This window comes from Muscardinus avellanarius, assembly GCF_963383645.1.
Source record: "Muscardinus avellanarius genome assembly, chromosome: 14".
Taxonomy (NCBI): domain Eukaryota; kingdom Metazoa; phylum Chordata; class Mammalia; order Rodentia; family Gliridae; genus Muscardinus; species Muscardinus avellanarius.
In genome coordinates, this window is record NC_137800.1 from 61,741,907 (window position 1) to 61,767,249 (window position 25,343).

General features: G+C 39.6%; 1 protein-coding gene across 1 annotated transcript in view; it reads left to right on the forward strand.

Moving 5' to 3' along the window:
- Positions 1-25,343, forward strand: part of HOOK3 (hook microtubule tethering protein 3) — a gene marked incomplete at both ends in the record, with an annotated part of 127,514 nt that overhangs the window by 1,539 nt on the left and 100,632 nt on the right. Inside the window, one exon of the mRNA XM_080709776.1 lies at positions 10,285-10,370. Coding sequence (XP_080565902.1) covers positions 10,285-10,370 — 86 coding nt within the window. The remainder of the gene's footprint in view (positions 1-10,284; positions 10,371-25,343) is intronic.

The window sequence follows — 25,343 nt, forward strand, 5'->3', positions numbered from 1 at the left end:
TACAACTTAGTGAGACCCTGTTTCAAAATCAAGAATAAAAAATAGGGCTGGAGGTATAGTTTGGAGGTAGAATGCCCCTAGGTTAAATCCCCACTACTGGGAAAAAAAAAAAAAAAATCATGGAAACAGGCATTTGAAAAGCACTGTTTGATGATAGTTTAGCTGAGTGAGAATGCTGATAAAACTATTGAGGAGAGCCGGACATGGTGCACATGTATGATGTCAGTGCTTGGGAGGCTGAGAAAGGAGCGTGGCAGGTTTGTGATCAGCCTCAGCCATTTAGGGAGATCCTGTTTCAGGAATTAAAAGAGCTGGGGGTGTGTATATTGGGTAAATACCTCAAGATTCAATCCCCAATACCAAATATAGATTGATAGGTAGATATAGAGAGAAGAAAAGTCATTGAAGTTGGAGGAGTTTCTAGAAAAGAACCAGACAACTTGAGAGAATCTATTTAGAATTGGGAAACTAGATAGTCGATGTTATCAGATGCAGGCGAGCTCGAGGAATATGGTATTACAAAATAGAATCTCTGAAATACCCATGGAAGCTTCATCAAGGAAAAGTGATACAGAAGATTAGATATTATCCAACACAGATTTGGAGGGAAGGGTCCACACAAGATGCACTGTCTCAGATTTGCAAACATCTTAAAACATTATCAAAATGTTTCAAAATAAAGTTGCATTTTAATGCTGGGTTTATTCTCTTTTGATTGTTATAAAAAGAATGTATTTAATGAACAGTGTTGGTAAGTACTTGAACATGTACATTTAGACTAGTAGCAGTCCTGTCTAGAGGCCAGATACATGTTAAACACAATTTTAAAGTCAAAAGGAAAGCCACGCATGGTGGTGCATGCTTGTAATCCCAGCATCTGGGAGGTTGAGACAGGAGGATTGCACAGGTTCAAAGCCAGCTTTAGCTACTTAGTGAGGCTCTCAACAACTTAGTGAGACCCTGTTTTCAAATAATTACAAAAATAGGGCTGGGGGTGTACCCCAGAGGTAGAAAGCCCCTGGGTTCCACCCCCCCCCCAAAAAAAGAATCTGCTATATGCCGGGCATCACACAGGTTCAAAGCCAGCCTCAGCTACTGAGTGAGGCTCTCAGCAACTTAGCTTAGTGAGACCCTGTTTCCAAATAAAGTATAAAATAGGTCTGGGAATATAGCTTGGAGATAGAAAAGCCCTTGGGTTCCACCCACAGTAACACACACACACAGCCAAAAAGGGAAAATACATAAAATACGTTGTAAAGAAAGGACTACCACTTTGAATAAACTTCTAGTCAGTTTGGTTGTGTGGTTTTTGTTGTTGTTTTAGTGTTTTGTGGAAGGGGGGAATTGAACCCAGGAGCCTTCTACCTTTCAGCTATACCCCCGGACCTATTTTTATTTATTTGAAAATAGGGTCTCATTAAGTTGTGGAGGGCTTCTCTAAGTAGCTGAGGCTGGCTGCAAACCTGTGATCCTCCTGTCTCGGCCTCTCAAGTACTAGGTTTATAAACGTAGGATACCAAGCCCAGCTGGCTGTGTTTTTTGTTGTGTTTTGTTTTAGAGCATGGTAGGCTAGAAGACAACTGCAACAGTCAACAAATTACAATGGAGAAGACTCAGTACTGAAAGTGCAGTCCAGAGAATTGATCTTTGGGCTGCCAGTCTTGTGAATCTCCATGTTCAGTTGTTGAGTATCACAGTTATGGCCCTCAGTAGCAAATAAAATTTCATTTTCACTAAGTAGCATGTAGTTTGAGATGGGAAAGGTGTATGCAGTACACTCTTAGAAATCCTTCCACTGGACATGGCTGAAATAATTAAAGCTTAGGCACATGAAGGGATGACTTTTAGTCACCTGTGCCAAGTTCAGCACTGTGGAACTGAATCTTGTTGCCCCAAATGCTGGATAAATTGTCATTGTGTCAGAGGGCCAGAGAACCAAGTTTCAAATTTTTGTTGAAAGAGGATTCCTTAGGAAGAGACAAAGTGTCATTCTACCAATGGAAAAGAATTTTTGTTGTAAGAGGAATCCTTAGGAAGAGACAAAGTATCATTCTGCCAATGGAAAACCTCTTAAGCTTAAGTTCCAAATCCATTTATGCAGCAAGCAAGTTCAGCAGGATGTGCTTAAAATTTTCCACTGCATTACCTTTCCCTGCCCTCTGAGTCAAAATGCATTCCTACTTTTTAGAAAAAATTCTGCCCTGCCTGTTACACCTGCCAAACCCAGTTTCTTCAACTGTACATGACTCTCAATGAAAAGATTATACTTACCTAGGTTTGTTTTCTTTATGCATTTATTTTGGTGCTGGAGATCGAACCCAGTGCCTTGGGCATGTTAGGTCTGCTCGCTACCACTGAAAGACATCCCAGACCCTTCCCTAGGCTTTAGAAACTGAAGAACAAGATAGACTCTAGAATGCTATTGGTTCATGACAGGAAGCTAAATATCTATCCTCATATAGGACCGATCTGATAGGTTAGTGCACTTCTTGGAAATCCAGCAACCTTGACATATCTTTATTAATTTCATATTACTTATTTAGGAGTCTATAAAATGCATACTACTGTACAGAATTAGGGCGTAATTACTATGGTGCCCTGTCCCCCATTCCATTTTGTTTGCTTAATTCCCTCCTACCACAGAAATAAATTCTCTAAACAGATATTTATTTTGGGTTTGTGTGATACTGGGGATTCAACCCAGGGACATTCGACCTATAAGTTACACCCCTAGTCTTTTATTTTTTTGTTTTGAGATAGAGTCTCACTAGTTTGCTGAGAGTTTCAGTAAATTGCTGAGGTTGTCTTTGTACCTAGGATCCTCCAGTTTTAGCCTCCCAAGTACTGGTTGAACAGGCATGTGCCACCACACCCAGCTCAAGATTTTTTAACTTTACTGCCATTTGACATTTTGTACTGGGTAATTCTTTGTTGTGGGCTCTGCCCTATGCATTATAGAATATGTTATTAGTAGCTCTGCTTGCCTCTACCTACTAAATGTGAATAGCATCTACCTTGTTGTAACAGCCAAAAAATGTTTCCTAGGGAGTAAAATCACCCCTGATTGAAAACCAGTGCTCTAAAGGTACTAATTCCAGGGGATCTCATGCTTTACTCCTTTCGTGTGTTCATGGAGGAGGGAGGTTTGGTGATATTGGGGGGAAAAAGTAGAAAATTCTACACTTCATTTATAATTTTATGCCTTAGTGCAGTTAAGTGTAGTTACCTTTCAATTTTATTGTACTGCTATCCTGAAATGCCCCGTAGATGTTAGCTCAGAACTGGTTGGTTGGTGTTTTGTTATTGTTATTTGTTTTGTTTTATAATTCACTTCTATAAGTTTTTTTTTTTTTTTTTTTTTTTCAGTGCTGGGGATGGAACCCAGGCGCAGAGCTAAGAGCTACACCCACAGCCCTATTTTTTAGTCTTTTTTTTTTTTTTTTTGGTGGTACTGGGGGTGGAACCCAGAAGCTTTCTACCTCCGGGCTATACTCCCAGACCTTTTTTATATTTTATTTGGAAACAGGGTCTCACTAAGTTGCTGAGAGCCTCACTAAGTAGCCGAGGCTGGCTTTTTACCCGTACGATCCTCCTGTCTCAGCCTCCCAAGCGCGGGGATTACAAGCGTGCACCACCACTCCCGGCTCTTTTTTTTTTTTTTTTTTTTTTTTTGGTGCATGTGGGGATGGAACCCAGGGGCATTCTACCTCCGAACTATGCCCTCCAGCCCTATTTTTTAGTCTGTTTTGAAACAGGGTCTCATTGAGTTGCAAAGGGCCTCACTAAGTAGTAGCTGAGGCTGTTCATGAACTGCTCTCCTCCTATCTCAGCCTCCCAAATAAATGCTGGGATTACAAGCATGTGCTACCATGCAGGGTCTCACTGAGTTGCAAAGGACCCCGCTATCTGCAATCCTCCAATCCTCAGGTCTCGGCCTCCTTCCTAAATGCTGGGATTACAAGCATGAGCCACCATGCCCAGCTTATGCTTCATTCCTCCCTCCCTTTTTTTTTTTTTTTTTTTACCCCCTGGTGGGTGGGTCTGGATATGGAACCCAGGAGTATTCTACATCTGAGCTACACTCCCTGCATTTTTTTTTTGTTGTTGTTGTTGTTACTGGGAGTGGAACCCAGGGGCTTTTCTACCATTGGGCTATACTCCCAGACCTATTTTATACTTTATTTGTAAACAGGGTCTCACTAAGTTGCTGAGAGCCTCACTTAGTAGCTGAAGCTGGCTTCAAACCTCTGCGATCCTCCTGTCTCAGCCTCCCAAGCGCGGGGATTACAAGCGTGTGCCACCACGCCTGGCTCCCTGCACTATTTTTTATTCTTTTATTTTGAAACAGGGTCTCACTAAGTTGCGGACGGCCTCACTAAGTAGCTGAGGTTGGCCATGGCTTGGTATAGTGCTTCAGACAAGATTCCAAATTCTAAATCAGTGCCTAGCTATGTAGGATTATTTGACAAGCTTTAAAAATAGATTCCCAGCTTCACACACACAGAGATCCTGATTCAGTAGGCAGAGCTAAGAAATGTATATTTTCTTTTTTATTTTTGTGGTACTGGGGATGGAACCCAGGGGCATTCTATCTCTGAGCTATACTCCCCAGCCCTATTTTTATTCTTTATTTTGAAACAGGGTCTTACTGAGTTGCAAAGGACCTCACTAAGTAGCTGAGGCTGGCTGCGAACTGTGATCCTCCTGTCTCAGCCTCTCAAATGCAGGGATTACAAGCGTGAGCTACCACGCCCGGCTGAAATATATATTTTCAAAATGAAAACTTGTAGGTAATTCTTATTGTACACCCAGGTTTGGGGACCACTGCTTTAGCTTCAGGGTACCTGATGTGTACCTGTTTTCTCATTCACTCCTTAAACAACATACCCCTCCAAAGGTATTTTTTCCCCAGTCTTTATGTGAAAACCCTGTATTAAAAAAGATAAGGTGAAGCCGGACGTATTGGCGCACACTTGTAATCCCCACACTTGGCAGGTGGAGACAGGAGGATTGCACTGGTTTGAAGCTAGCCTCACTGGCTTAAGAGACCCTGTTTCCAAATAAAAATATAAAATAGGTCTGGGAGTGTAGCCCTGAGGTAGAAGGGCTTCCAGGAACCCCAGTACCACCAAAAAAATAAATAAATAAATAAGGTGAGCTGGCTTGGTGGTAATTGCCTGTATTCCTAGTACTTGGGAGACAGATAGGAGGATCACAGGTTTGAGACCAGCCTCAGCAACTTAGACTCTCAGCAACCTAGCCAGACCCTGTTTAAAAAAAAAAAAGGAAAAAAACGATGTGGGGACAGAGGCTTGGAAGTAGAACACCTCTGTTCAGTCCTTAGTACCCCTCCTCCCACAAAGAAAAGAAAAAAAGATGAGGTTGAAATATCCAGGGTTCTTCAGAAAATTAGAAGTAAAGCTGGAGAGCTAGACACAATGGTCCATGTATATGTGATCCCTGTGATTGGGAGGCTAAGACAAGAGGATCACAGGTTCAAGGCCAACCGAAGGAACTTAGACCCTTTTTCAGAATAAAAACTAAGAAAAACAACAACAATCAAGATTTTGGAGCCGGGCCTGGTAGCGCACACTTTTAATCTCAGCATTTGGGAGGCTGAGACAGGAGGATCGCAGTTTGCGGATGGCCTCAGCTACTTAGTTGAGGCCCTTTGCAACTCATTGAGATCCTGTTTCAAAATAAAGAATAAAAATAGGGCTGGAGGTACACCCTCCAGCCAGAGGTAGAATGCCCCTGGGTTCGATCCCCAGTACCACACACACACACACACACACACACACACACACACACAAATTAGGGCTAGAGGTGAAGCTCCAAGGTAGAATGCCCCTGGTTTCCATCCCCAGTACCACAAGAAAAAAAAAAAAAAAAAAAAAAGGAAAACTGGAATTAAAATTATTTTACTATATTTGAAGCAATATTTACCACAGACATTTTCTGTTTGGAGCATTGTGCTAAGATTAGTAATAAAGAGATAAGTGAGATGTGGCCCTTACTGTTTTTTCTCTTTTTCCTTTTCTAAACAAACCTACCTACCTAAATAAATAAATAAAAGACTTTAAAAATGGGCCCTTGCCGGGCATGGTGGCTCACCTTGTAATCCCAAGTGTTTGTGAGGCTTAGACCAGAGAGGATCACGGTTCATGGACAGCCTCAGCTACTTAGGCCCTCTGCAACTTAGTGAGACCCTGTTTCAAAATAAAGAATAAAAAATAGGGCAGGGGGTGTAGCTCAGAGGTAGAATGCCCCTGGGTTCCATCCCCAGACCCGCAAAAAAAAAAAAACAAAAAAACCCCCTTAATGTAGCAACTAAAATGAAAGTAGACAACTATTTGTTTTTATTTTCACATTACCATTGAGGGATAAACTGCAGATAGTATGGAGGAAAGTTCAAAATATTTTCTGTGGAAGATGTTTATTTGTTCCATTTATTCATACACTTTATTTTTCTTTTAATTGAGATGTGTCTTGCTGGATTGCCCAGGCTGGCCTTAAACTCATGGTCCTCTTGCCTCTCCCAAGTAGCCTGGCTCATTTAACTAATATTTTATTGAATCTATACATATATTTGTTTGGGGCCTTCTTATCACTTCTTTCAAATTTTCACCTGAATAAAAACTGCCTTCTCTGAGGAAATTAAAATTAAAGTTGCCTTCGCCTCTGCCACCATAACCATCCATTATACCCATAAGACTCACCTATGTAAAATATAAAGAAGATATATCTGTATTGTTAACAGTTCCTTTCTTTCAAAAAGCTTTTTACAAATGAAACCGAGCTTGGTGGCACATGCTTGTAATCCTAGTACTCGGGAGGCTAAAACAGGAAGATCATAGGTTCATGGCCAACCTCAGCTACTTAGTGAGGTCCTCCACAATTTAGTGAAACCCTGTTTCAAAATAAAAATAAAAAATAGGACTGGAGTGTAGCTCAGAGGTAGAGTGCAGCTGGATTACATCTCTAGTACCGCAAGGGGAAAAAAAAAAAGATTTTATAAATGATATGGAACAGAGAAGTAGAACTCACCCACTCTTAGTAAGATCTTAGTAAGAGTACATTGCTACAGCATTCATTTAGGACAGTTTGGCATTATTTATCAAAAATCTTTTCTTTTTTCTTCTTTTTTTTTTTTTTTGCTGGTTTGGGGATGGAACCCAGGGGCATTTGACCTCCGAGACACACCCCCTGCCCTATTTTTTTTTTTATTCTTTATTTTGAAACCAGGTCTCACTGAGTTGCAGAGGGCTTCACTAAGTAGCTGAGGCTATCCGCGAACCACTATCCTCTGGTCTCAGCCTCCTGAATGCTGGTATTACAAGTGTGAGTCACTACGCCCGGCTATCAAAAATCTTAAAATGTGTTTATTTCAGTTGCTTGGGAAGCTGAGGCAGGGTGATGAGTTCAAGCCCATTATGAGCAGCATAGTTAGACTCTGTCTCAGAAACACCCAGAACCGTAAAATATTTATACCTTTAACTCAGTGCTTTTTCTCTAGCCCAGTAAATAAAGATAAGAAGATGATTATCTTTTGAGTGTACTTCCATCCTCACTTTTTTTTTTTGCAGGTCTGGGGATGGAATCTAGAGGCATTTGACCTCCGAGCTACATCCCCTGCCTTTTTTTTTTTTTTTTTTAATTCTTTATTTTGAAACAGGGTCTCACTAAGTTGCAGAGAGCTTCACTAAGTAGCTGAGGATGTCCGTGAACCGTGATCCTCCAGTCTCAACCTCCCTAATGCTGGGATTATAAGCCACCACGCCCGGCTCCATCCTTACTTTTTTATTCTTTGTTGTTTTTTTTTTTTAATTTTTATTGGTGCTGTATAGTCATACATCTTAATGAGTTACAAGATGGTAGAGGTATACATGCATACATCATCCAGTCTATCCTCAATTTCTAGTTTATCCTCATCTGTGTTAATATCTAAACCTACTAAAGTAAGTTTCCCCAATTCTTCCCCTCCAATTCTTTCTTTATACTATAGCCAGTATGATTTATTTATTTATTTTTTGTTTGTGGTTCTGGGGATGGAACACGGGGCATTGTACCTCTGAGCTACACGTACTCCAGCCCTATTTTTAAGTTTGTTTGTTTATTTATTTTGGAAATGGGGGTGGAACCCAGGGGTTTTCTACCTCCAGGCTATACCCCCAGACCTATTTTATATTTTATTTGGAAACAGAGTCTCATTAAGTTGCTGAGAGCCTCATTCAGTAGCTGAAGCTGGCTTCGAACCTGCATGATCCTCCTGTCTCAGCCTCCCAAGTACTGAGATTATAAGCGTGCGCCACCACACCCAGCTTGTCTTTTTATTTTTGAAACAGGGTCTCACTGAGTTGCGAAGGGTCTCGCTAGGTGGCTGAAGCTGTCTGCGAACCACAATCCTCTGGTCTCCATCTCCCAAATTCTGGGATTACAAGTGTATGCCACCACGTCTGGCTCCAGTATGATTTTTATAGATTTTAAATCTATGGTCTCATTTTTCTGCTTAAAATCCTTTCCATTGCTCTTCGGATAGAGCTTTATGTGATAATGCTTTTTTCATTAATCCTGTCTTTCAAGATTTTAAATTTCTCACCAAGCGTGGTTGCACACTCTTGTAATTCCAGCACTTGGAAGGTTTCCACTTGGGAGGTGGAGACAGGAGGATTGCACAGGTTCGAAGCCAGCCTCAGCTACTTAGTGAGGCTCTCAGCAACTTAGTGAGACCCTGTTTCCAAATAAAATAAAGGTCTGGAAGTGTAGCCCAGAGGTAGAAAGACCCTGGGTTCCATCCCCAGTACCATACACACAAAAGATTTTAGATTTCTCTCTGTTTCATCTCTTATTACAATTCTCACCCCTTCCCCAGCCCATTCCTACAAGGTTTCTTTTCATTCCTAAACTGTATCTCACTCTCACTTCTAATGTTTGTTTGCCATTTACTCTTTCTGTAATACTGTTTCACTAAATTAGGAGATCTGTGAAAGGACAACCTGTATCTTGTCTATTTCCAGTCATTTATTTCCTTCTAAATGCAGATTGGACTATTGGATATAATTATTGTTGGCTCAGCTACATTTTCTTAAATTTCTCAGTCATATCCTTTTGACTTGTATTTCTCATACAGAATATATTTGAAATAAAAATGAATTGAATATTCAACCTAACCATGGTAAATACTGTGTGTATATTAAGATGTTTTGGAGCTGGGTGTGGTGGCGCATGCTTGTAATCCCAGCATTTGGGAAGGCTGAGATGAGATCATGATTCACAGATAGCTATGTAGTGAAGCCCATTGCAACTTAGTGGAACCCTCTTTAAAGATAAAGAATAAAAAAATAGCCTGGGGGTGTAGCTCAGAGGTAGAATGCCCCTGGCTTCCATCTCCAGTACCTCAAAAAAAGATGTTTTGACTCAGAGTAACATAAATCCCAACCTGGCTAACTTAATAGTAAAGAAATTAATAGTAAAATAATTTAACTTAATAGTAAAGAAATTTAACTCAAACAGTGGGAGGCTTCAAAGTTTTTTTTTTTTTTAATTTTATGCTTCATATTTTACTTTAAGGACCTGGCTCTTTCTGTCCCTCTTCATAGCATTAGCCTCATGGTAAGACTGATTGCCTCAGTAGACACAACATGACTACTAGCAGAAATTGCAACACAGACATATCAGTACGAGAATTATTTTTCTCTCACGAATTGTCTCCATGTCCTCACCCTACTTATCCCTATATCAGTCAGTTGGGATGGGGGAGTAATTGTTTTCTTTTAAAAATGTATTCTAGAGCCGGGAGTGGTTTGGCGTACACTTGTAATCCCTGTACTTGGGAGGTTGAGACAGGAGGATCGCAGGTTCAGAGCCAGCCTCAGAGCTTAGTGAGGCTCTCAGCAACATAGTGAGACCCTGTTTCCAAATAAAATATAAAAAATAGGTCTGGGGGTATACGCCCCTGGGTTCCATCCCCAGTACCACAAAAAAACAAAAGAATAAAAATAAAAATATTCTAGCTTGGCGTGGTGGCACATGCTTGTAATCCCAGCACTTGGGAGACTGAGACGGGGATGGCAGCCAGCCTCAGCTGTTAGTGTACACTCCATAACTTAGTGAAACTAAGTTTCAAAATAAAGAATTAAAAAAACAGGGCTGGGAGTATAGTTGGGAGGTAGAATGCCCCTGGGCTCAATCCCCAATACTGCCAAAATAAAAAAATGATATAATCCAAAAAAATCCTAAAACATTTTTATATAGTTAACCTTAGAATCCTTTTTTTTCCTTCAGATCCAGACATTTAATGTGGATACACCATGCCAGACCGTGGAAGATTTAACGAATGGGGTTGTGATGGCCCAGGTTCTTCAAAAGATGTAAGAATAAATTGCTCATTTTTTATGATGCAGTTATACATAGGTATTTATTGGATTGAAAACATGTATGTAAGTTAGTCATCGTTCCATCATGGACAAAATACCTGAGATAATCAGTTCACGAGGAGGAAAGGTTTATTTGGACTCATAGTTGTGAAGGTCTCAGTCCATGGTCAGTTGTACTGTGTTGGGGCCTGTGGTGAGCAGCACATCATGGTAGGAGCAGAAGACAAAGGAAACAACTCACTTCATGATGGCAGAGAAGCAAAAGAGGAAGGAAGGAGCAAAGGTCCCTGTATCTTCTTCAAGAGAACCTTCCCAGTGACTTAATTTCCTTCCACTAGGACTCACCTTGTAATGGATCCACTGCCTCACCACAGTGCCACCGGCTAATCATGATTTTAACGTAAAATATTTTATTATATATAAAACATACTTGAGGCTTTTTCTTGTACATACTTTGAAAACATATAATAGTTACAAAATAGATACTTTATAATATCAAATGTAAATAAAACCTAGGGATAAAGTGTTATATGTGTATTGGGTTTGGCCTGATTTGGGGATAATTTTATATTTTAAAGACCAAAGTACTTGACAGCCTAATGATATTAAAAGATCTACTTATGACTACCAGTAATTTAGTTCTGTTCTAAATAGTTCTGTTTTCATAAATAGTTTTTGTTGAGACTCTGTATAATCATTACAGAAATTCTTTTTTTTTTTTTTTTTTTTTTTTTTTTTTTGGTTTTGGGGATGGAACCCAGAGGCATTCGACCTCCGAGCTACACCCTCTGCCCTATTTTGTATTTTCATTTTGAAACAAGGTCTCACTAAGTTGCAGAGGGCCTCATTAAGTAGCTGAAACTGTCCACAAACTGCCATCCTCTGGTCTCAGCCTTCCAGTTGCTGGGATTACAAGTGTGCTCCACTATGCCCAGCATTATGTGGGTTCTTGATATTGCTTATCTTACAGTTAAGTACACAGAGTTACACATCTGAGAAGCAACTCAAATGCCGATATTTCAGTGAATCTACTTTTGATCCCTTAGAATTGGGGACTCAGCCGGGTGTGGTGGTGCGCGCTTGTAATCCCCGCACGTGGGAGGCTGAGACAGGAGTATCACACAGGTTTGAAGCCAGCCTCAGCTACTAAGTGAGTGAGGCTCTTAGCAACTTAGACTCTGTTTCCCAATAAAAAAATATAAAGTAAATCTGGGAGTATAGCCCGGAGGTAGAAAGCCTCGGGGTTCCACCCCCAGTACCACCAAAAAAAAAAAAAAAGAAAGAACTGGGGACTCATCTTTGAAAACTATAGCTTGTTTTCACTTTTTTTCTGTAACTTCTGCATGGCACATCTCTCTCCAGATGTATAGGCACACAGGCTTTGTGTGTGTGTGTGTGTGTGTGTGTGTGTGTGTGTGGTACTGGGGATGGAACTCAGGGGCATTTATACCTCTGGGCTATACTCCCAGACCTATTTTATATTTTATTTGGAAACAGGGTCTCACTAAGTTGCTGCGATCCTCACTAAGTAGCTGAGGCTAGCTTTGAACCTGTGCAATCTTCCTATCGCAGCTTCCCAAGCGTTGGGATTACAAGTGTGATCCACCACGCCCGGCTCATAGGCACACAGGTGCTTTGATTGAACTCACAAAATTTATATGAGACCTGACCAGCCTTGGTTTTGGCATTCTTGAGATGAATGACCTTCTCATTTTCATGTTCACTTCTGAGGGAGACCTTAATTTTTTATTTTTTTTATGGTACTAAGAATGGAACCCAGGGCATTGTATCTCCAAGCTATACCCTCAGCCCTAGTTGGGTTTTTTTTTTTTTTTTTTTTTTTTTAGTCTTTTTATTTTTGAACAGGGTTGCACTGAGTTGTGAAGGGCCTCACTAAGTAGCTGAGACTTAGCAAACCACTACCTTCTGGTCTCAGCCTCCTGAATGCTGGGATTACAAGTAAGCGCCACCATACCCGGCAAAACCCTAATATTTCTTTAGCTTTCCTATAGGTGAGAGTTTCATTGAATTTCTTAACAAATTATCTGTGGGTATGTGGGCCTAAGTAAGGTCTCCAGATATGTGTCAAATAATTTTTTTTTCTTGGCCTTAATGTAGTTTGAATTACTTACAGAAGAAAAATCCATACATGTATATCATTTTATCAAAACAAGATCTAGGAAAAAATACAAGGATACCTACACTGACCACATCTTTTCAACATAGTACTAGAAGTTCTGGCTAGAGAAATTAATCAAGGAAAAGAAACAAAATGCTAGGAGTTTAACACACCTGTAATCCCAGTTTTTGGGAGATTGAGATAAGAGTTTGAGGCCAGCCTCAGCAATTAAGTGAGACTCTCAGCAATTTAGCAAGAGATCATGTTTCAAAATATAAAATAGGGCCAGGCGTGGTGGTGCATGCTTGTAATCCCTGCGCTTGGGAGGCAGAGACATGAGGATCATGTAAGTTCGAAGTCAGCCTCTCTGGCTTAAGAGACCCTGTTTCCAAATAAAAATATAAAATAGGTCTGGGAGTATAGCCCGGAGGTAGAAGGGTTTTCAGGAACCCCAGTACCACCAAATTAAATAAATAAATAAATAAATAAATAAATAAATAAAATAGGGCTAGGGGTATAGCACAGAGGTAGAATGCCCTGAGTTGACATCCAACTACCACCACTAAAAAAAAGAAAAAAGAAAAACACTGAGAAGTAAAAGAAGTGAAATTTTTACTGTTTGTTGATAATATAATGTTGTATATTGAAAACCCTAAAAAAATTTGCCAAAAAAATTATTAGAACTAATAAGTGAATTGAGTAAAGTTGCAGGATACAAAATCAACATACAAAAATCAGTGATTAATTTATCCAAGGAGGTGAAAGATTCTAAAACTAAAGCATTCATGAAAAAGACACAAGTAAATGGAAATATTCTGTGTTCATGAATTGGAAGAATTAGTATTGATAACATGTCCATTGTAGATTGTCAAGGTAGGTTTTTTTGTATTCAGTGTGATTCCTATAAAATTTTCGTTGTCATTTTCCATAGAAATAAAAAAAATTATAAAATTCTTATTGAACTACAAAAAGCTTCTGAATAGTGAAAGTAATCTTGAGTAGGAAGAACCAAGTTGGAGGCATCATACTACCTCATTAGAGCCTTAGTAAATAAAATAGCATGGTTTTGACATAAAAATAACATATTGACCAGTGAAACAGCAGAGACCCAGAGTTGAACCCTCATATCAACAGTCAGTTGATTTTTCCACAGAAGTGCCAGAAACACATAAAGGGGAAAGGACTATCTCTTCAATAAGACCCTGTTGGGAAAACTGTATATCCACTTGTAGAATAATTTAACTCTTATTTTTTACCGAACAAAAATGAGTTTTAGCCAGGTGTGGTGGTGCACACTTATAATCCCAGTACTTGGGAAGCTGAGACAGGAGGAGCGCAGGTTTGAAGCCAGCCTCAGCAATGTAATGAGGCCCTCCACAACTTTGTTCAAAATAAAGAATAAAAAATAGGGCTGGGAGTGTAGCTCAGAGGTAAAATGCTCCTGGGTTCAATTCCAGTATATATATATATAAAAAAAAGGCGAGGGGATCTGAATAGACAGATCTCAAAAGAAGTCTTACAAATGGCCCTCGGATATGTTTGTGTGCACACACATATGTATAGGCTCAACATCACTATTTAAAACAATAATATTACCTGTTAGAATAGCTTGTCAAAGATGAAAGATAAATATTTGCAAAGCAAAGGAAGCTCTTGTGCACTATTGATGGGAATGTAAATTTTCAGTCATCTGCAAAAGGGTAGGGAGAATCCTGAAGAAATTTAAAATTAACTTGTAGATTGAAACTCTCATCAACCTACTAAGACTGTTTCAAGATAAATTAAAAAATAGGAATAGGGGTATAGCTCTGAGATAGAATGCCTCAGGGTTCGATCCCCAGTACCATAAATAATAAACAAATAAGTAAATAAATCAGTCTGGCATGTAGCACATGCCTTAATCCCAGTACTTGGGAGGCTGACAGGAGAATCACAGGTTTGAGGACAGCCTCAGCAAGAGCGTTTGTCCCAACAAATTGTAGGCACAATCACATCAAATTTACAAAAGAGCAATTGAAAATGCTCATCAGTGCCTTCACCCAAACCCCTTACCCAGTTATTCTATTAAACAGAAACTTGCTATAGAAATCAACATTGAAGAGTCGAGAATCCAGATTTGGTTTCAGAATCAAAGAGCTAGGCACTTGTTCCAGAAAAAAAATAGAACCTAAGAAGGATTCAGAATCTAGCCAAGGCCAGGAAAAAGATGACCTTCAAGAACAGATGCAAGGTGAAGTCAGCTGGAGCCCAACCAGCTACAGCCTTGCCCAGCTGCAGGCACTCCTGGAGGCATTTACCAACAACCCTTACCCTGGGATTGACTCCAGAGAACTCCTAGCCAAGGAAATCAGAGTTCCTGAGTTAAGAGTCCAGATTTGGTTTCAAAGTCTGGATTACATTTAGATTTCATGTCCAGAGAAAAAGAGAACCTAATGAGTCACTAGAAAAAGACCAGAGAGAAGGTATGGAAGCCACATAAAACAGCATCAACTAATGAGTCCACAGTTTTCATTCTATAATTAATAATAATAATAATAATAATAATAATAATAATAATAAATTTTAAAAGAGCTGGGAATGTAGCTCAGTGATAGTGTGACCTTGAGTTCAATTCAAAGTACCACAGAAATGAAATGGAAATTTAAAAAGGAAAAAAATGAACTTCTGTATCATCCAGTAATCCCATTATGAAATATATATTCATGAAAATGGAGTATGTATCCAATGAGTATATAGAAGAGACATCTGAATTCCCATATTTATTTCAGCATTATTTACAGCAGAGCAGCAAGATAGGAAACAACCTGTGTTTATCAGTGGATAAATGGACAAAGAAAATGTGGTATGTTTACACAGTGGAATACCATCTCATCTTTCTAAAGAAGGAAATCTGGTCTGGTGTCTTAGCACATGCCTTACTTGAGAGGCTGAGACAGGTAGTTGCAAGTTGCAGGTGTGGAGGCACACACTTGTAATCCCAGTACTTGGGAGACTGAGACAGGAGGATCACTCAGGTTCGAAGCCATCCTCAGCTACTTAGTGAGGCTCTCAGCCACTTAGTGAGACCCTGTTTATAAAATAAAATATAGAATAGGTCTGGGAGTGTAGCCCGGAGGTAGAAAGCCCCCTGGGTTTCAGGACCCTAGTACAGAAAGAAAGAGAGAAAGAAGAGAGGGAGGGAGGGAAGGAAGGAAGGAAAGAGAATGAAAGAAAAGATAAAAAGAGAGAAGAGAGGCCAGGCGCATGCTTGTAATCCCAGCATTCTGGAGGCAGAGACTGGATGATCAGGTTTCAGGGACAGCCTCAGCTACTTAGGCCCTTGGCAACTCAGTGAGACTCTGTTTCAAAAAATAAAAATACTAAAAAACAGTGCTGGGGGTGTAGCTCAGAGGTCCAGTGCCCCTAGGTTCTGTCCCCAGTACTGCAAAAAATAATAAATAGATAGGTGGGTGGGTAGATAGATTGATTGATTGATTGAGCTGGGGGCATATCTTGGAGGTAGAATTCCCCTGAGTTCAATCCTCAGTACTTCTTAAAACAACAACCACCACCATAAAAACAGACTCTTAGCAACTATTGAGCCTGTTTCCAAAAAAATGGGGACAAGAGCATAGTTCATAGAGGTAGAATGCCCCTGAGTTCAATCCCCAGTACCACAAAAAAGGGGGGAGGGGGAATTCTGTCATTTATAACAACCTGAGAACCTGCAGGGCATTTTACTCAGTGAAATAAAGCAGGCACAGAAAGACAGGAACGGCTTGATTCTCACAAATATGTGAAATCTATAAAACAGTTGAACTCATGGAAGCAGAGTCCAATGATGGTTGAGGGCAGGGAGAAGCTTTAATTAGAAAAAGATCTTTTATGTTTGCTGCACAGCATGATGACTAAAGTTTGTTACATATTTCAAAGTTGCTAAGAGAATAAGTTGCAAATGTTCTCACAACAAAACAATAAGTTTTTTTTGTTTTGTTTTATGGGTCTGGGGATAGAACCCAGGGGCATTCGACCTCCGAGCTACACCCCCGGTCCTGTTTTTTATTCTTTATTTAAACAGGGTGTCACTAGTTGCCGAGGGCCTCACTAAGTAGCTGAGGCTGTCCGTGAACTGTGATCCTCGGGTCTCAATCTCCCAAAATGCTGGGATTACAAGCGTGCGCCACCAGGCCTGCCCGGCTAACAATAAGTATTTGAATTGATGGATGTTAATTAGATTTAGTTAGTCCACATTGTGTACATATAGTATTACTTTGTACTTTATAAATAAATATAATTACAATTTGTTAAGTTACAATAAAAATTAAACATTGTGTTCCATAAAGTGACTTTTAACAGTTTTGTGGGCATATTTTTCATTAGCATTTAGTTTTCTATTTTCCCCTCAAAATGCCTTTCTGTTTCTTTCCTTTTGTTGAGTCATAGCACATCTAAAAAGCCACAAGGAAAGAAAAGAAAAGAAGAGAAAATTATGCTTTATTTATTTGTATGTATGTGGTGCTGGGGATGAACCCAGGAGAGCTCTACCTCTGAGCTACATCCCCCATCTCTGTTTTGGTTTTTATTTTGAAACACGTTTTCATAAAATTGCTGAGGCTGCCCTTGAGCCTCCTGCATTAGCCTCCTAAGTACTGGAATTACAGGTGTGTGCCACACCATCATATCATGCACAGCTTATGTGATACATTTTCTTTTTGCATATGATATGAACTGTAAGAATAGATAAATTGATTCATTCATTTGAATTTTTTCAAACATTATTTGTTGAGTTAAATCCCCAAATATTGGTTTCCCATATTTATATTAAATTGCTTAATAACTTGTCAGGCCTCCATAGGGATTAGATTTTTGTTCCTTTAAATATTTTTCACTAATAGATACATCACAAAAAAACTCTGAGATAGATGGATTCTGTCCTTTTGCATCTGTGAGTCAGATGTTTAACATCTTTGAGGAAACTGTAACTGTTTATGTAATATTACCTAAACTCTTAGTTTGAAGAAAATGAACATGAGGTGGTATAAAATTTTTGTAAGGCAGCACAGCACCCACTTTGGAAATGCAGCCTGCTTTATGTGAGATAACAAGAATTCGAATTGCCTATTTTTGCATGATTCTTGCTGAACCTACAATGCATATGCCTAAGAGCAGTCAGTAGTCTGTTCTGGTTTGACTCTGGTTCCCTTTGCCTCCTACTCTGGAAGAAAGCCAGTTCTCCTGATAACATTTCTGCAAGCTTCAGAAGTTTGCCCACAGCAATGTTAGTTTGCCCACTACCCAATGGTAGTGCTCCTCAATACAGTGTCCAGACCACCTGCCCTCATTTTCTTGAAAACTACATAAATTTGAATCTTCTGATATCATTTACTACCTCTGATTGTTGCTGTAATTTTCTTTCATTTACAGTTTGAACTGTGACTCTCTGTCACGTTTTCGAGTACTATTCTTATCTAAATTCTTGGTGATTTGAATATATGCCTGTATGATCCTTCCTATACTTGCCTACCAGTTTCTTGTCTTTCACCTGATTTCAGCTGCCAGTTCTCATAATCATGCTCTATACCTTGTAATTACAAATGATATGTTTACCGTTGTCTTATTACTATTTCCTGTCCTTCCATGTTACTTGCTTTGAAACTGAGACTCCAGTATTTTTTCATACTTTAGTAGTAGTAAGACCACAACACTCTCCAAATTTCATGCTGTTTTCTCTCATTGTACTCAGCTGAGATTCCTTGGTCAATCATAATGACTCTTTTGTTCCTTTGCTCCTCATATATTTATTTGTATTCATTTCATAAAATTACACTCAGGTCATATCTAATTTGTTTCCTCTTTTGCTTTTCACCAATGCAACTGACCCTGGCTGGAAAAAACAAAAACATGCTGATGAATTCTCATTTTTAATTTCTTACCATGAAGCCTGGAGTGTAACCTTATGGGATTCCATAGTCATAACATGTTCCCTATTCCTTCCACTCTCCTGCTCTTTGAAGTTACTGTCTCTCACTTTAAACCTCCATTCCTGCCTCTACCCCTTCCTCCTATTAGCTTTCAAGATAGAACACATACCACTTGTGAGAAAGTTGAGACAAAATCTCTGTAGGATCCCGGGACTACATTTATCTATCTGTCAGCATTTGATTTTGTCTTGCTTCCTGTTACTACACTTGATCCATGGTGTTAAACAGAGCGATTCTTCCTTAAAGCTATATGGGATCCCAGTGTTTCTCGCCTACCCATGATATCATTTTACCCATTCTCCCCTCTTTCCTACTGGATCATGTTCATTGGCACGCAAACAAACCTTTTTTGATGCTGAGGATTGAGCCCAGGGGCACTCTACCACTGAGTTACACCCCCATCTCTTTTTGTTTTGAGGTAGGGTCTAGATAAGTTGTCCAGGCTGGCTTTGAACTTGCCATCCTGACTCAGCCTTCTGAGTAGCTGGGATTACAGGCATATACCACTGCATCTGGGCAAACTAATTGTGTGTTGTGGAGGGAGGTTCTGGGGATTGAACTCAGGGGAATTCTACCTCCAAGCTACACTCCAGCCCTAACTTTGTTTTTTTTTATTTGAAACAGGGTCTTACTAGGTTGCTCAAAGTCTCACTCAATTGCTGAGGCTGGTTTAGAACTTGCAGTCTTTTTGTCTTAGCCTTCCAAGTACTGGGTTTACAATGTGTATGCCACCATGCCTGATTTCCAATTGCCTTTATCTTTAAAAGTACTTTTCCGCCGGGTGGTGGCACACACTTGTAATCACATACTTGTATCACACACTTGTAATCCCTGTGCTTGGGAGGTGGAGACAGGAGGATTGCACTGGTTCGAAGCCAGCCTCACTGGCTTAAGAGACTGTTTCCAAATAAAAATATAAAATAGGTCTGGGAGTGTAGCCCGGAGGTAGAGGGGTTTCCAGGAACCCCAGTACCACCAAAAAAAAGTACTTTTCCTGTTCTCACTTCTAGCAGACATTATTCCATTTCTCCACTCATTTGCAGCAAAATTTCTTTAAGGAATAGGTTGTACCCAACTGTCCTACTCTCTTAAATTCACTTCAATCTGACTTCCTCCTCCCCTTACCATCATATTAAACTGCACTTGTCATGGCTACCACTGATCTACATATGGCTTATTTTACTTCATTTTTAATGGTACTGGGAATTGAAACCAGGTACATTCTACCATTGAGCTATGCCCCCCCCCCTTTTTTTTTGGTAGTACTATGGGTGGAACCCAGAGACTTTCTACCTTCAGGCTATACTCCAAGACCTATTTTATATTTTATTTGGAAACAGGGCTCACTGAGTTGCTGAGGCTGGCTTCAAACCTGTGCGATCCTCCTGTCTCAGCCTCCCAAGGGCTGGGATTACAAGCATACGCCACCACGCCCAGCTTCCCCCCTCCCTTTTTTAAAAATAAGGTATCAGTAAGTTACCTGTGATCCTTCTGTCTCAGCCCCTCAACTACTGGATTACACGCATGTGCCACTAAACCTTGCTCATAATGCTAATTTTAATGGCCCATCCTTGGTCCTTATCTTAAACTGTCAGTATCACTTGATAACACTCATCATGTTTACCTTATAATAGTTTTTGAATTTGTCTTTGAGGACTTGAGGTAGTATGTAAGATGCTAACTGAGCCGAATAGCTTACTCATTACCACTCTGACGCAGTTCATTTTCTTGCTGTTCTTTCCTTTTGTTTGCTTTTCTCTTGTTCCTTCCAGATGTGGTTGCCTTGCTATTCCTCAAGCACTTTGGGTGTCTCTTGCTTTGGGGCTTTAGCATAGCCTTTCCTTCAGCCTTAGCGTAGCCCCTCCTGACCACCCTGTTTAGTATTGTCACCTCCATCTCTGATACTCCACATCCCCTTGTCCTGCTCTGTAAATGTTTAGAAAATATTTGAGACTGGAGGACCATGGTTCGTGGACAGCCTCAGCTACTTAGTGAGGCCCTCCACAACTTAGTGAGACCCTGTTTCAAAATAAAGAATAAAAAATAGGGAAGGGGGTGTAGCTCGGAGGTAGAATGCCCCTGGGTTCCATCCCCAGACTTGCAAAACAAACAAACAAACAAACAAATGGAAGCAGGTTTTTTTTTCCAGTTTTTACCTTTTAGGAGGGTTCACCAGCCTGGTTTTCTATCAATGGTTGCCCAAATGCCAATATGTTGTTATGTTTTTCAGTTTAATTCTGATCCTAACTCCCAGAAGTAGCTTAGATCTGACAAGTTAATGACAAAGAGTTCTTCAATTTGGGTTAGTGCAGGCCTCACAAGTTAATTAAGACCTGTCTCGTAAGACAGCCTCCACTTTCAACACCAGCTGGGAACTGAATCCTCAGAAAACCATATTTTTACTTGGATGACTATAAATTCAGGGGTTCCTATGCCCTTCTTCCAAAATTTGATAATTTATTATGATAATTCAGAACTCAGAAACAGCCAAGTGGAAAGGATGCACGGGGCAAGCGAGGTGTAGAAATAAAAGTAGTGCATAGCTTCCACGCCCAATCTGGGAAGCTTCAACCTGGGAGCTCCCAGAACCCTGTTATTTATGGTTTTTATTTGCATCAAGCATGATTTAAATTATTGGCCATGTGATTGAACTCAACTTCAAGTCCTTCTCCCCTTCCCAGTGCTCAGGGTGTGGGGCTGAAGCTTCCAGCCTCTTATGTTTTCCTCTGGACCCAGCCCCAGTCCTGAAGCTATCTTGAGTCACCTCATTAACATAAACTCTGGTTTGGTCCAAAGGGGTTCATTATGAATTACAGGGTACTCCTATCACTAAGGAATTCCCAGGGTTTTAGGAGATCAGCCCAGGAGCCTGGGGACAAATGTGACATACATACATACATATATATCTTTATACCACAACCACATGCTATTTGAGAGTATGCCAAGTAGTGCCTCTGAGTGTCATCAGTTACTATTTTCAAAACTCAAGAGAAACAGATAAAGAAACTGAATAAGACAAAATGGAAGTCAACCTATGGAAAGCAATGGTGGAATGCCTCATACATGGATCCTTTTATTTTTATAGTACCCTGAGTCATCTGTCCTTGCTTTATATCCCTGTGTGCTGGTAGTACTTATTTTGACTCAGTGGGGGCTAAGCACAATTTGCTATATTTCTCTTATCACTATGGGTATGAAATTTCATTATTATAGTTAGCTGTCTAATGCACATTTAATGACAGACTAATGTGATTATTTTGTAATTAAAAGGTCATTAGGAAATAGTCAATACCTAATGTCAAAAGACAAAATTAAAACAAATTTAAAGGTCTTAATTGAGCCGGATGTGGTGGTGCACGCTTGTAATCCCTGTGCTTGGGAGGCTGAGACAGGAGGATTGCACAAGTTCAAAGCCAGCCTCAGCTACTTAGTGAGGCTCTCAGTAACTTAGTGAGACCCTGTTTCCAAATAAAATATAAAATAGGTCTGGGAGTGTAGCCCGAAGGTAGAAAGCCTCTGGGTTCCACCCCCAGTACCACCAAAATAAAATAAAATAAAATAAAGGTCTTACTTGGCTTTTATTTGTGATTTTAGAATTGACAACATTTCATTCTATAAAGTAGAATTAGTGTTTCAATAAGCTGAGCTAGAGGAGGTTGGTTTTATAGGCAGAAAGAAACTGACTGAAGAAAGCAGAAACTGAACAAGAGAGCAGATTGACCATTTCAATTATTTTTCTTTTAAAGGTTAAAACAGGGAGTTTCTCATTATGACAACTAAAACTGGCTATTCTCTCACATTTCTGATTTCTCAGAAGGTTAGATAAACACCTTGATCTTGGCTGCCTTCAGCATGTGTAACTAGATTTTGGTTTGGTCTATTGGGCCTACTGTATGAGCTCAGTACAAACCAGTGTTCCTGAATAAAAGTATCTAACACTAAGATCTAGCAATTCTGTAAAAAATACTAAGTTTAGTAGTGAACATGCCTTATTAAGTCTGATGCATGCTTCTAATCCCAGTATTTGAGAGGCTGAGATAGGAAGAGTGTAGATTAGAGGACAGCTTCAGCAAATAATGAAACTCTCTTCAATTAGTGAAACACTGTTTAAAAAAATTAAAACTGGGCAGGGTTTGTAGTTCCAAGGTAGAATACCCCTGGGTCCCATCCCCAGTACTACAAAGAAAGAGAGAGAGAGAGAGAGAGAGAGAGAGAGAGAGAGAGAGAGAGAGAGAGAGAGGAGAGGAGAGGAGAGGAGAGGAGAGGAGAGGAGAGAAGAGGAGAGGAGAGGAGAGGAGACCAAAATACATTTGGACCTTTAATTTGGAGGGTTCATAAGGAATAGTACATTACTTAATTCTAGCAGTAGAAAATAAAATGTATTTATTTTTTGTTTCTGTGAGGGCATATGACTGCAAAAAGATAGTATATTTCTGGAATTAAGGGTTAAAATTAATGGGCTTTTCCTTTTTTCCTTTTTTCCTTTTTTTTTTTTTTTTTTTTTTTTGGCACTACTGTGGACGGAAGGGCATTCTACCTCTGAGCTACAAGCCCAGCGCTATTTTATTAGTCTTTTTAAAATTGTGAAACAGGGTCTCACCAAGTTGCAGATGTGCCACCACACCTGGCTTGGGCTCTCCTTTATCTTAAGCTCTGGTTAACATATAATTACAGACAAGTAAATATATTACTGGGATATTTTAAGGAAATTATTTTGTGTTTTCTTTGTTTTTGTTGTTGTTGTACTGGGGATGGAACCTAGTTGCATTATACTTTCAAGATACTAGCCCTATATTATTCTTTATTTTGAAGCAAGGTCACAAAGAGTTGCAGAGGCTGGCTTCAAACTTGCAATCCTCCTGTCCCAGCCTCCCAAGTATGAGATTACACGTGTGCACCACCACATCTGACTTTGTATTTTCTTTTTTTCTTGGCAGGAGTCAAATCTTAAGCTAATGATGGTTTCTTACTTATGAAGAAGATTGCTAGCAATATTATTGAGTGTTATTTACATATCTACAGAGCTATAATTTGTTAAAAGTTTTGAGAAAATTACCTTTGCTCTTAGCCTGAGACTGTTAATAAAAAATATTACTGAAATTGTAAACTACTTAAAGAAATAGTAGTTACAGCTAGAGGCCTGTACATGGAGTAAAACTTATTACTTGAAAAAGTCAGACTGAACACAACAGTTTTTTTTTTAGGGGGGCACAGTGCTGGAGATAGAACTCAGGGCTTTCAATGCTAGACAGGTGCTCTACCACTGAACCGCATCCCCAGCCCAAAATTGCAGTTTTTGATGTGTTTTTCCTATGTAGAGAGTGGAAGCTTATTAAATAGGTGTTATCAAATGCCAGAAATTTATCGAGAAGCTTCTGTGTGCCAGATATGAGGTATTGGGCAGTGCAGCAGTGACTGGCAAATGCCGGCCCATAGTTAGTGTAGGGTGTCATGAGTGACCTTGGTCTTTTTCTACTTGTGACCTTAGTTGAACATTTATGTGATAAATGCGAGAACTAGTTATATGTTGAATTCTACTGATGTGTTTTAACAGAAATGATTGTACTCTTAACTCTGCCACTTAGCTATGATTGAACTTGGGAATATTACTTAATTTGTGAGTCTGATATTCCTTAGTTGTAACATAAGAATAATAGTACCTTGCTTGTTTTGGATGTCTGGTATGTATCATATGAGGTAATACATGTGTTTCGGGTAGAAAACGTGGTGTTCATGATACCAGTAGTTTTTCTTGTTTTTCCTTTCTATCTAAGTTGAGATTTTCTCTTGGTAATCTTTTAAAGAATAAGCAAGCTATATCATGATACTTTATTTGAAACATTTTATTTAGACTTTTTTGAGTTACTTATTCAAAAGAAATACTACTTTAAATTGCACATGAAGAATTCTGTAACCTTGGAGTTCTTGAAGTATATAATTTTTTTACTTTTTAAAGAGATTTCTTGGGGGGAAAGTATCTTTTAGCTGTGTGAATCTGATTTGCTCCCAGTGCTAGCCTTTGTCCTGGGTGATCAGCCACATAGCTCCAGACTCAGATTATCATCTCCTTATGTCATTTTTATTGGAAAGATAAATGCTTGATTGCCAATGACTTAGTATCAAAAATAACATTCTTGAAAAATATTTTCTAACTTCTGAATTGATCTTTATAATACTTTTTCTACCTTGGTTGTTTGTATTATATAGTATTTTAAGAGGTTTTGTTTTGGGGGGGGGTGCGTGCATGCACACACATGAGTGCTTATATTTTTTTTTAAACTAAGGATTGAAATCAGACACATTCTATCTCTGAGCATACCCCCCAGCACCCTGCACTTTTTGTTTGTGTGTTTCATTTTGTTTTGTTTTAAAATAGGGTTTTACTGGTTGCTGAGAGTCTTGCTGCGTTGCTAAATCTGGTCACCAACCTGGAGTCCTCCTGTCTCGCATCCTAAGTATTTGGATAACAAGCATGTACCATTATACCTGGCTTTTCTAAGAGATTTAGCAAAGAAAACACTTAAGTGGCTGTCTGCCCGGCTTATAGCAGTCCTTCCCCCTCCCCACACCCACACACACCCTTGTAGTTCTGGGGATGGAACCCAGGGCCTTGCACATGTGAGGCAAGAGTTTACCACTGAGCTACTTAGACACAATCTCGCTCAGTTTCCCAAACTGACATAAAATTTACAATCCTCCTACTCCACCTCCCGTGTAGTTGGGATGACAAGTTTGTACCATCTCCTCTGTCCCTTTCTCTGAGAGTTCATCTCTGTGATGGTTATGGTCCTTCCCCCCAGGTTTGTAGGTGTCCTAATTGCAGCACTCCCTTCTCCTTCTGGCCACATATAATTGGAATAAGGTTGAAAAACAGACTTTAGCTGAATC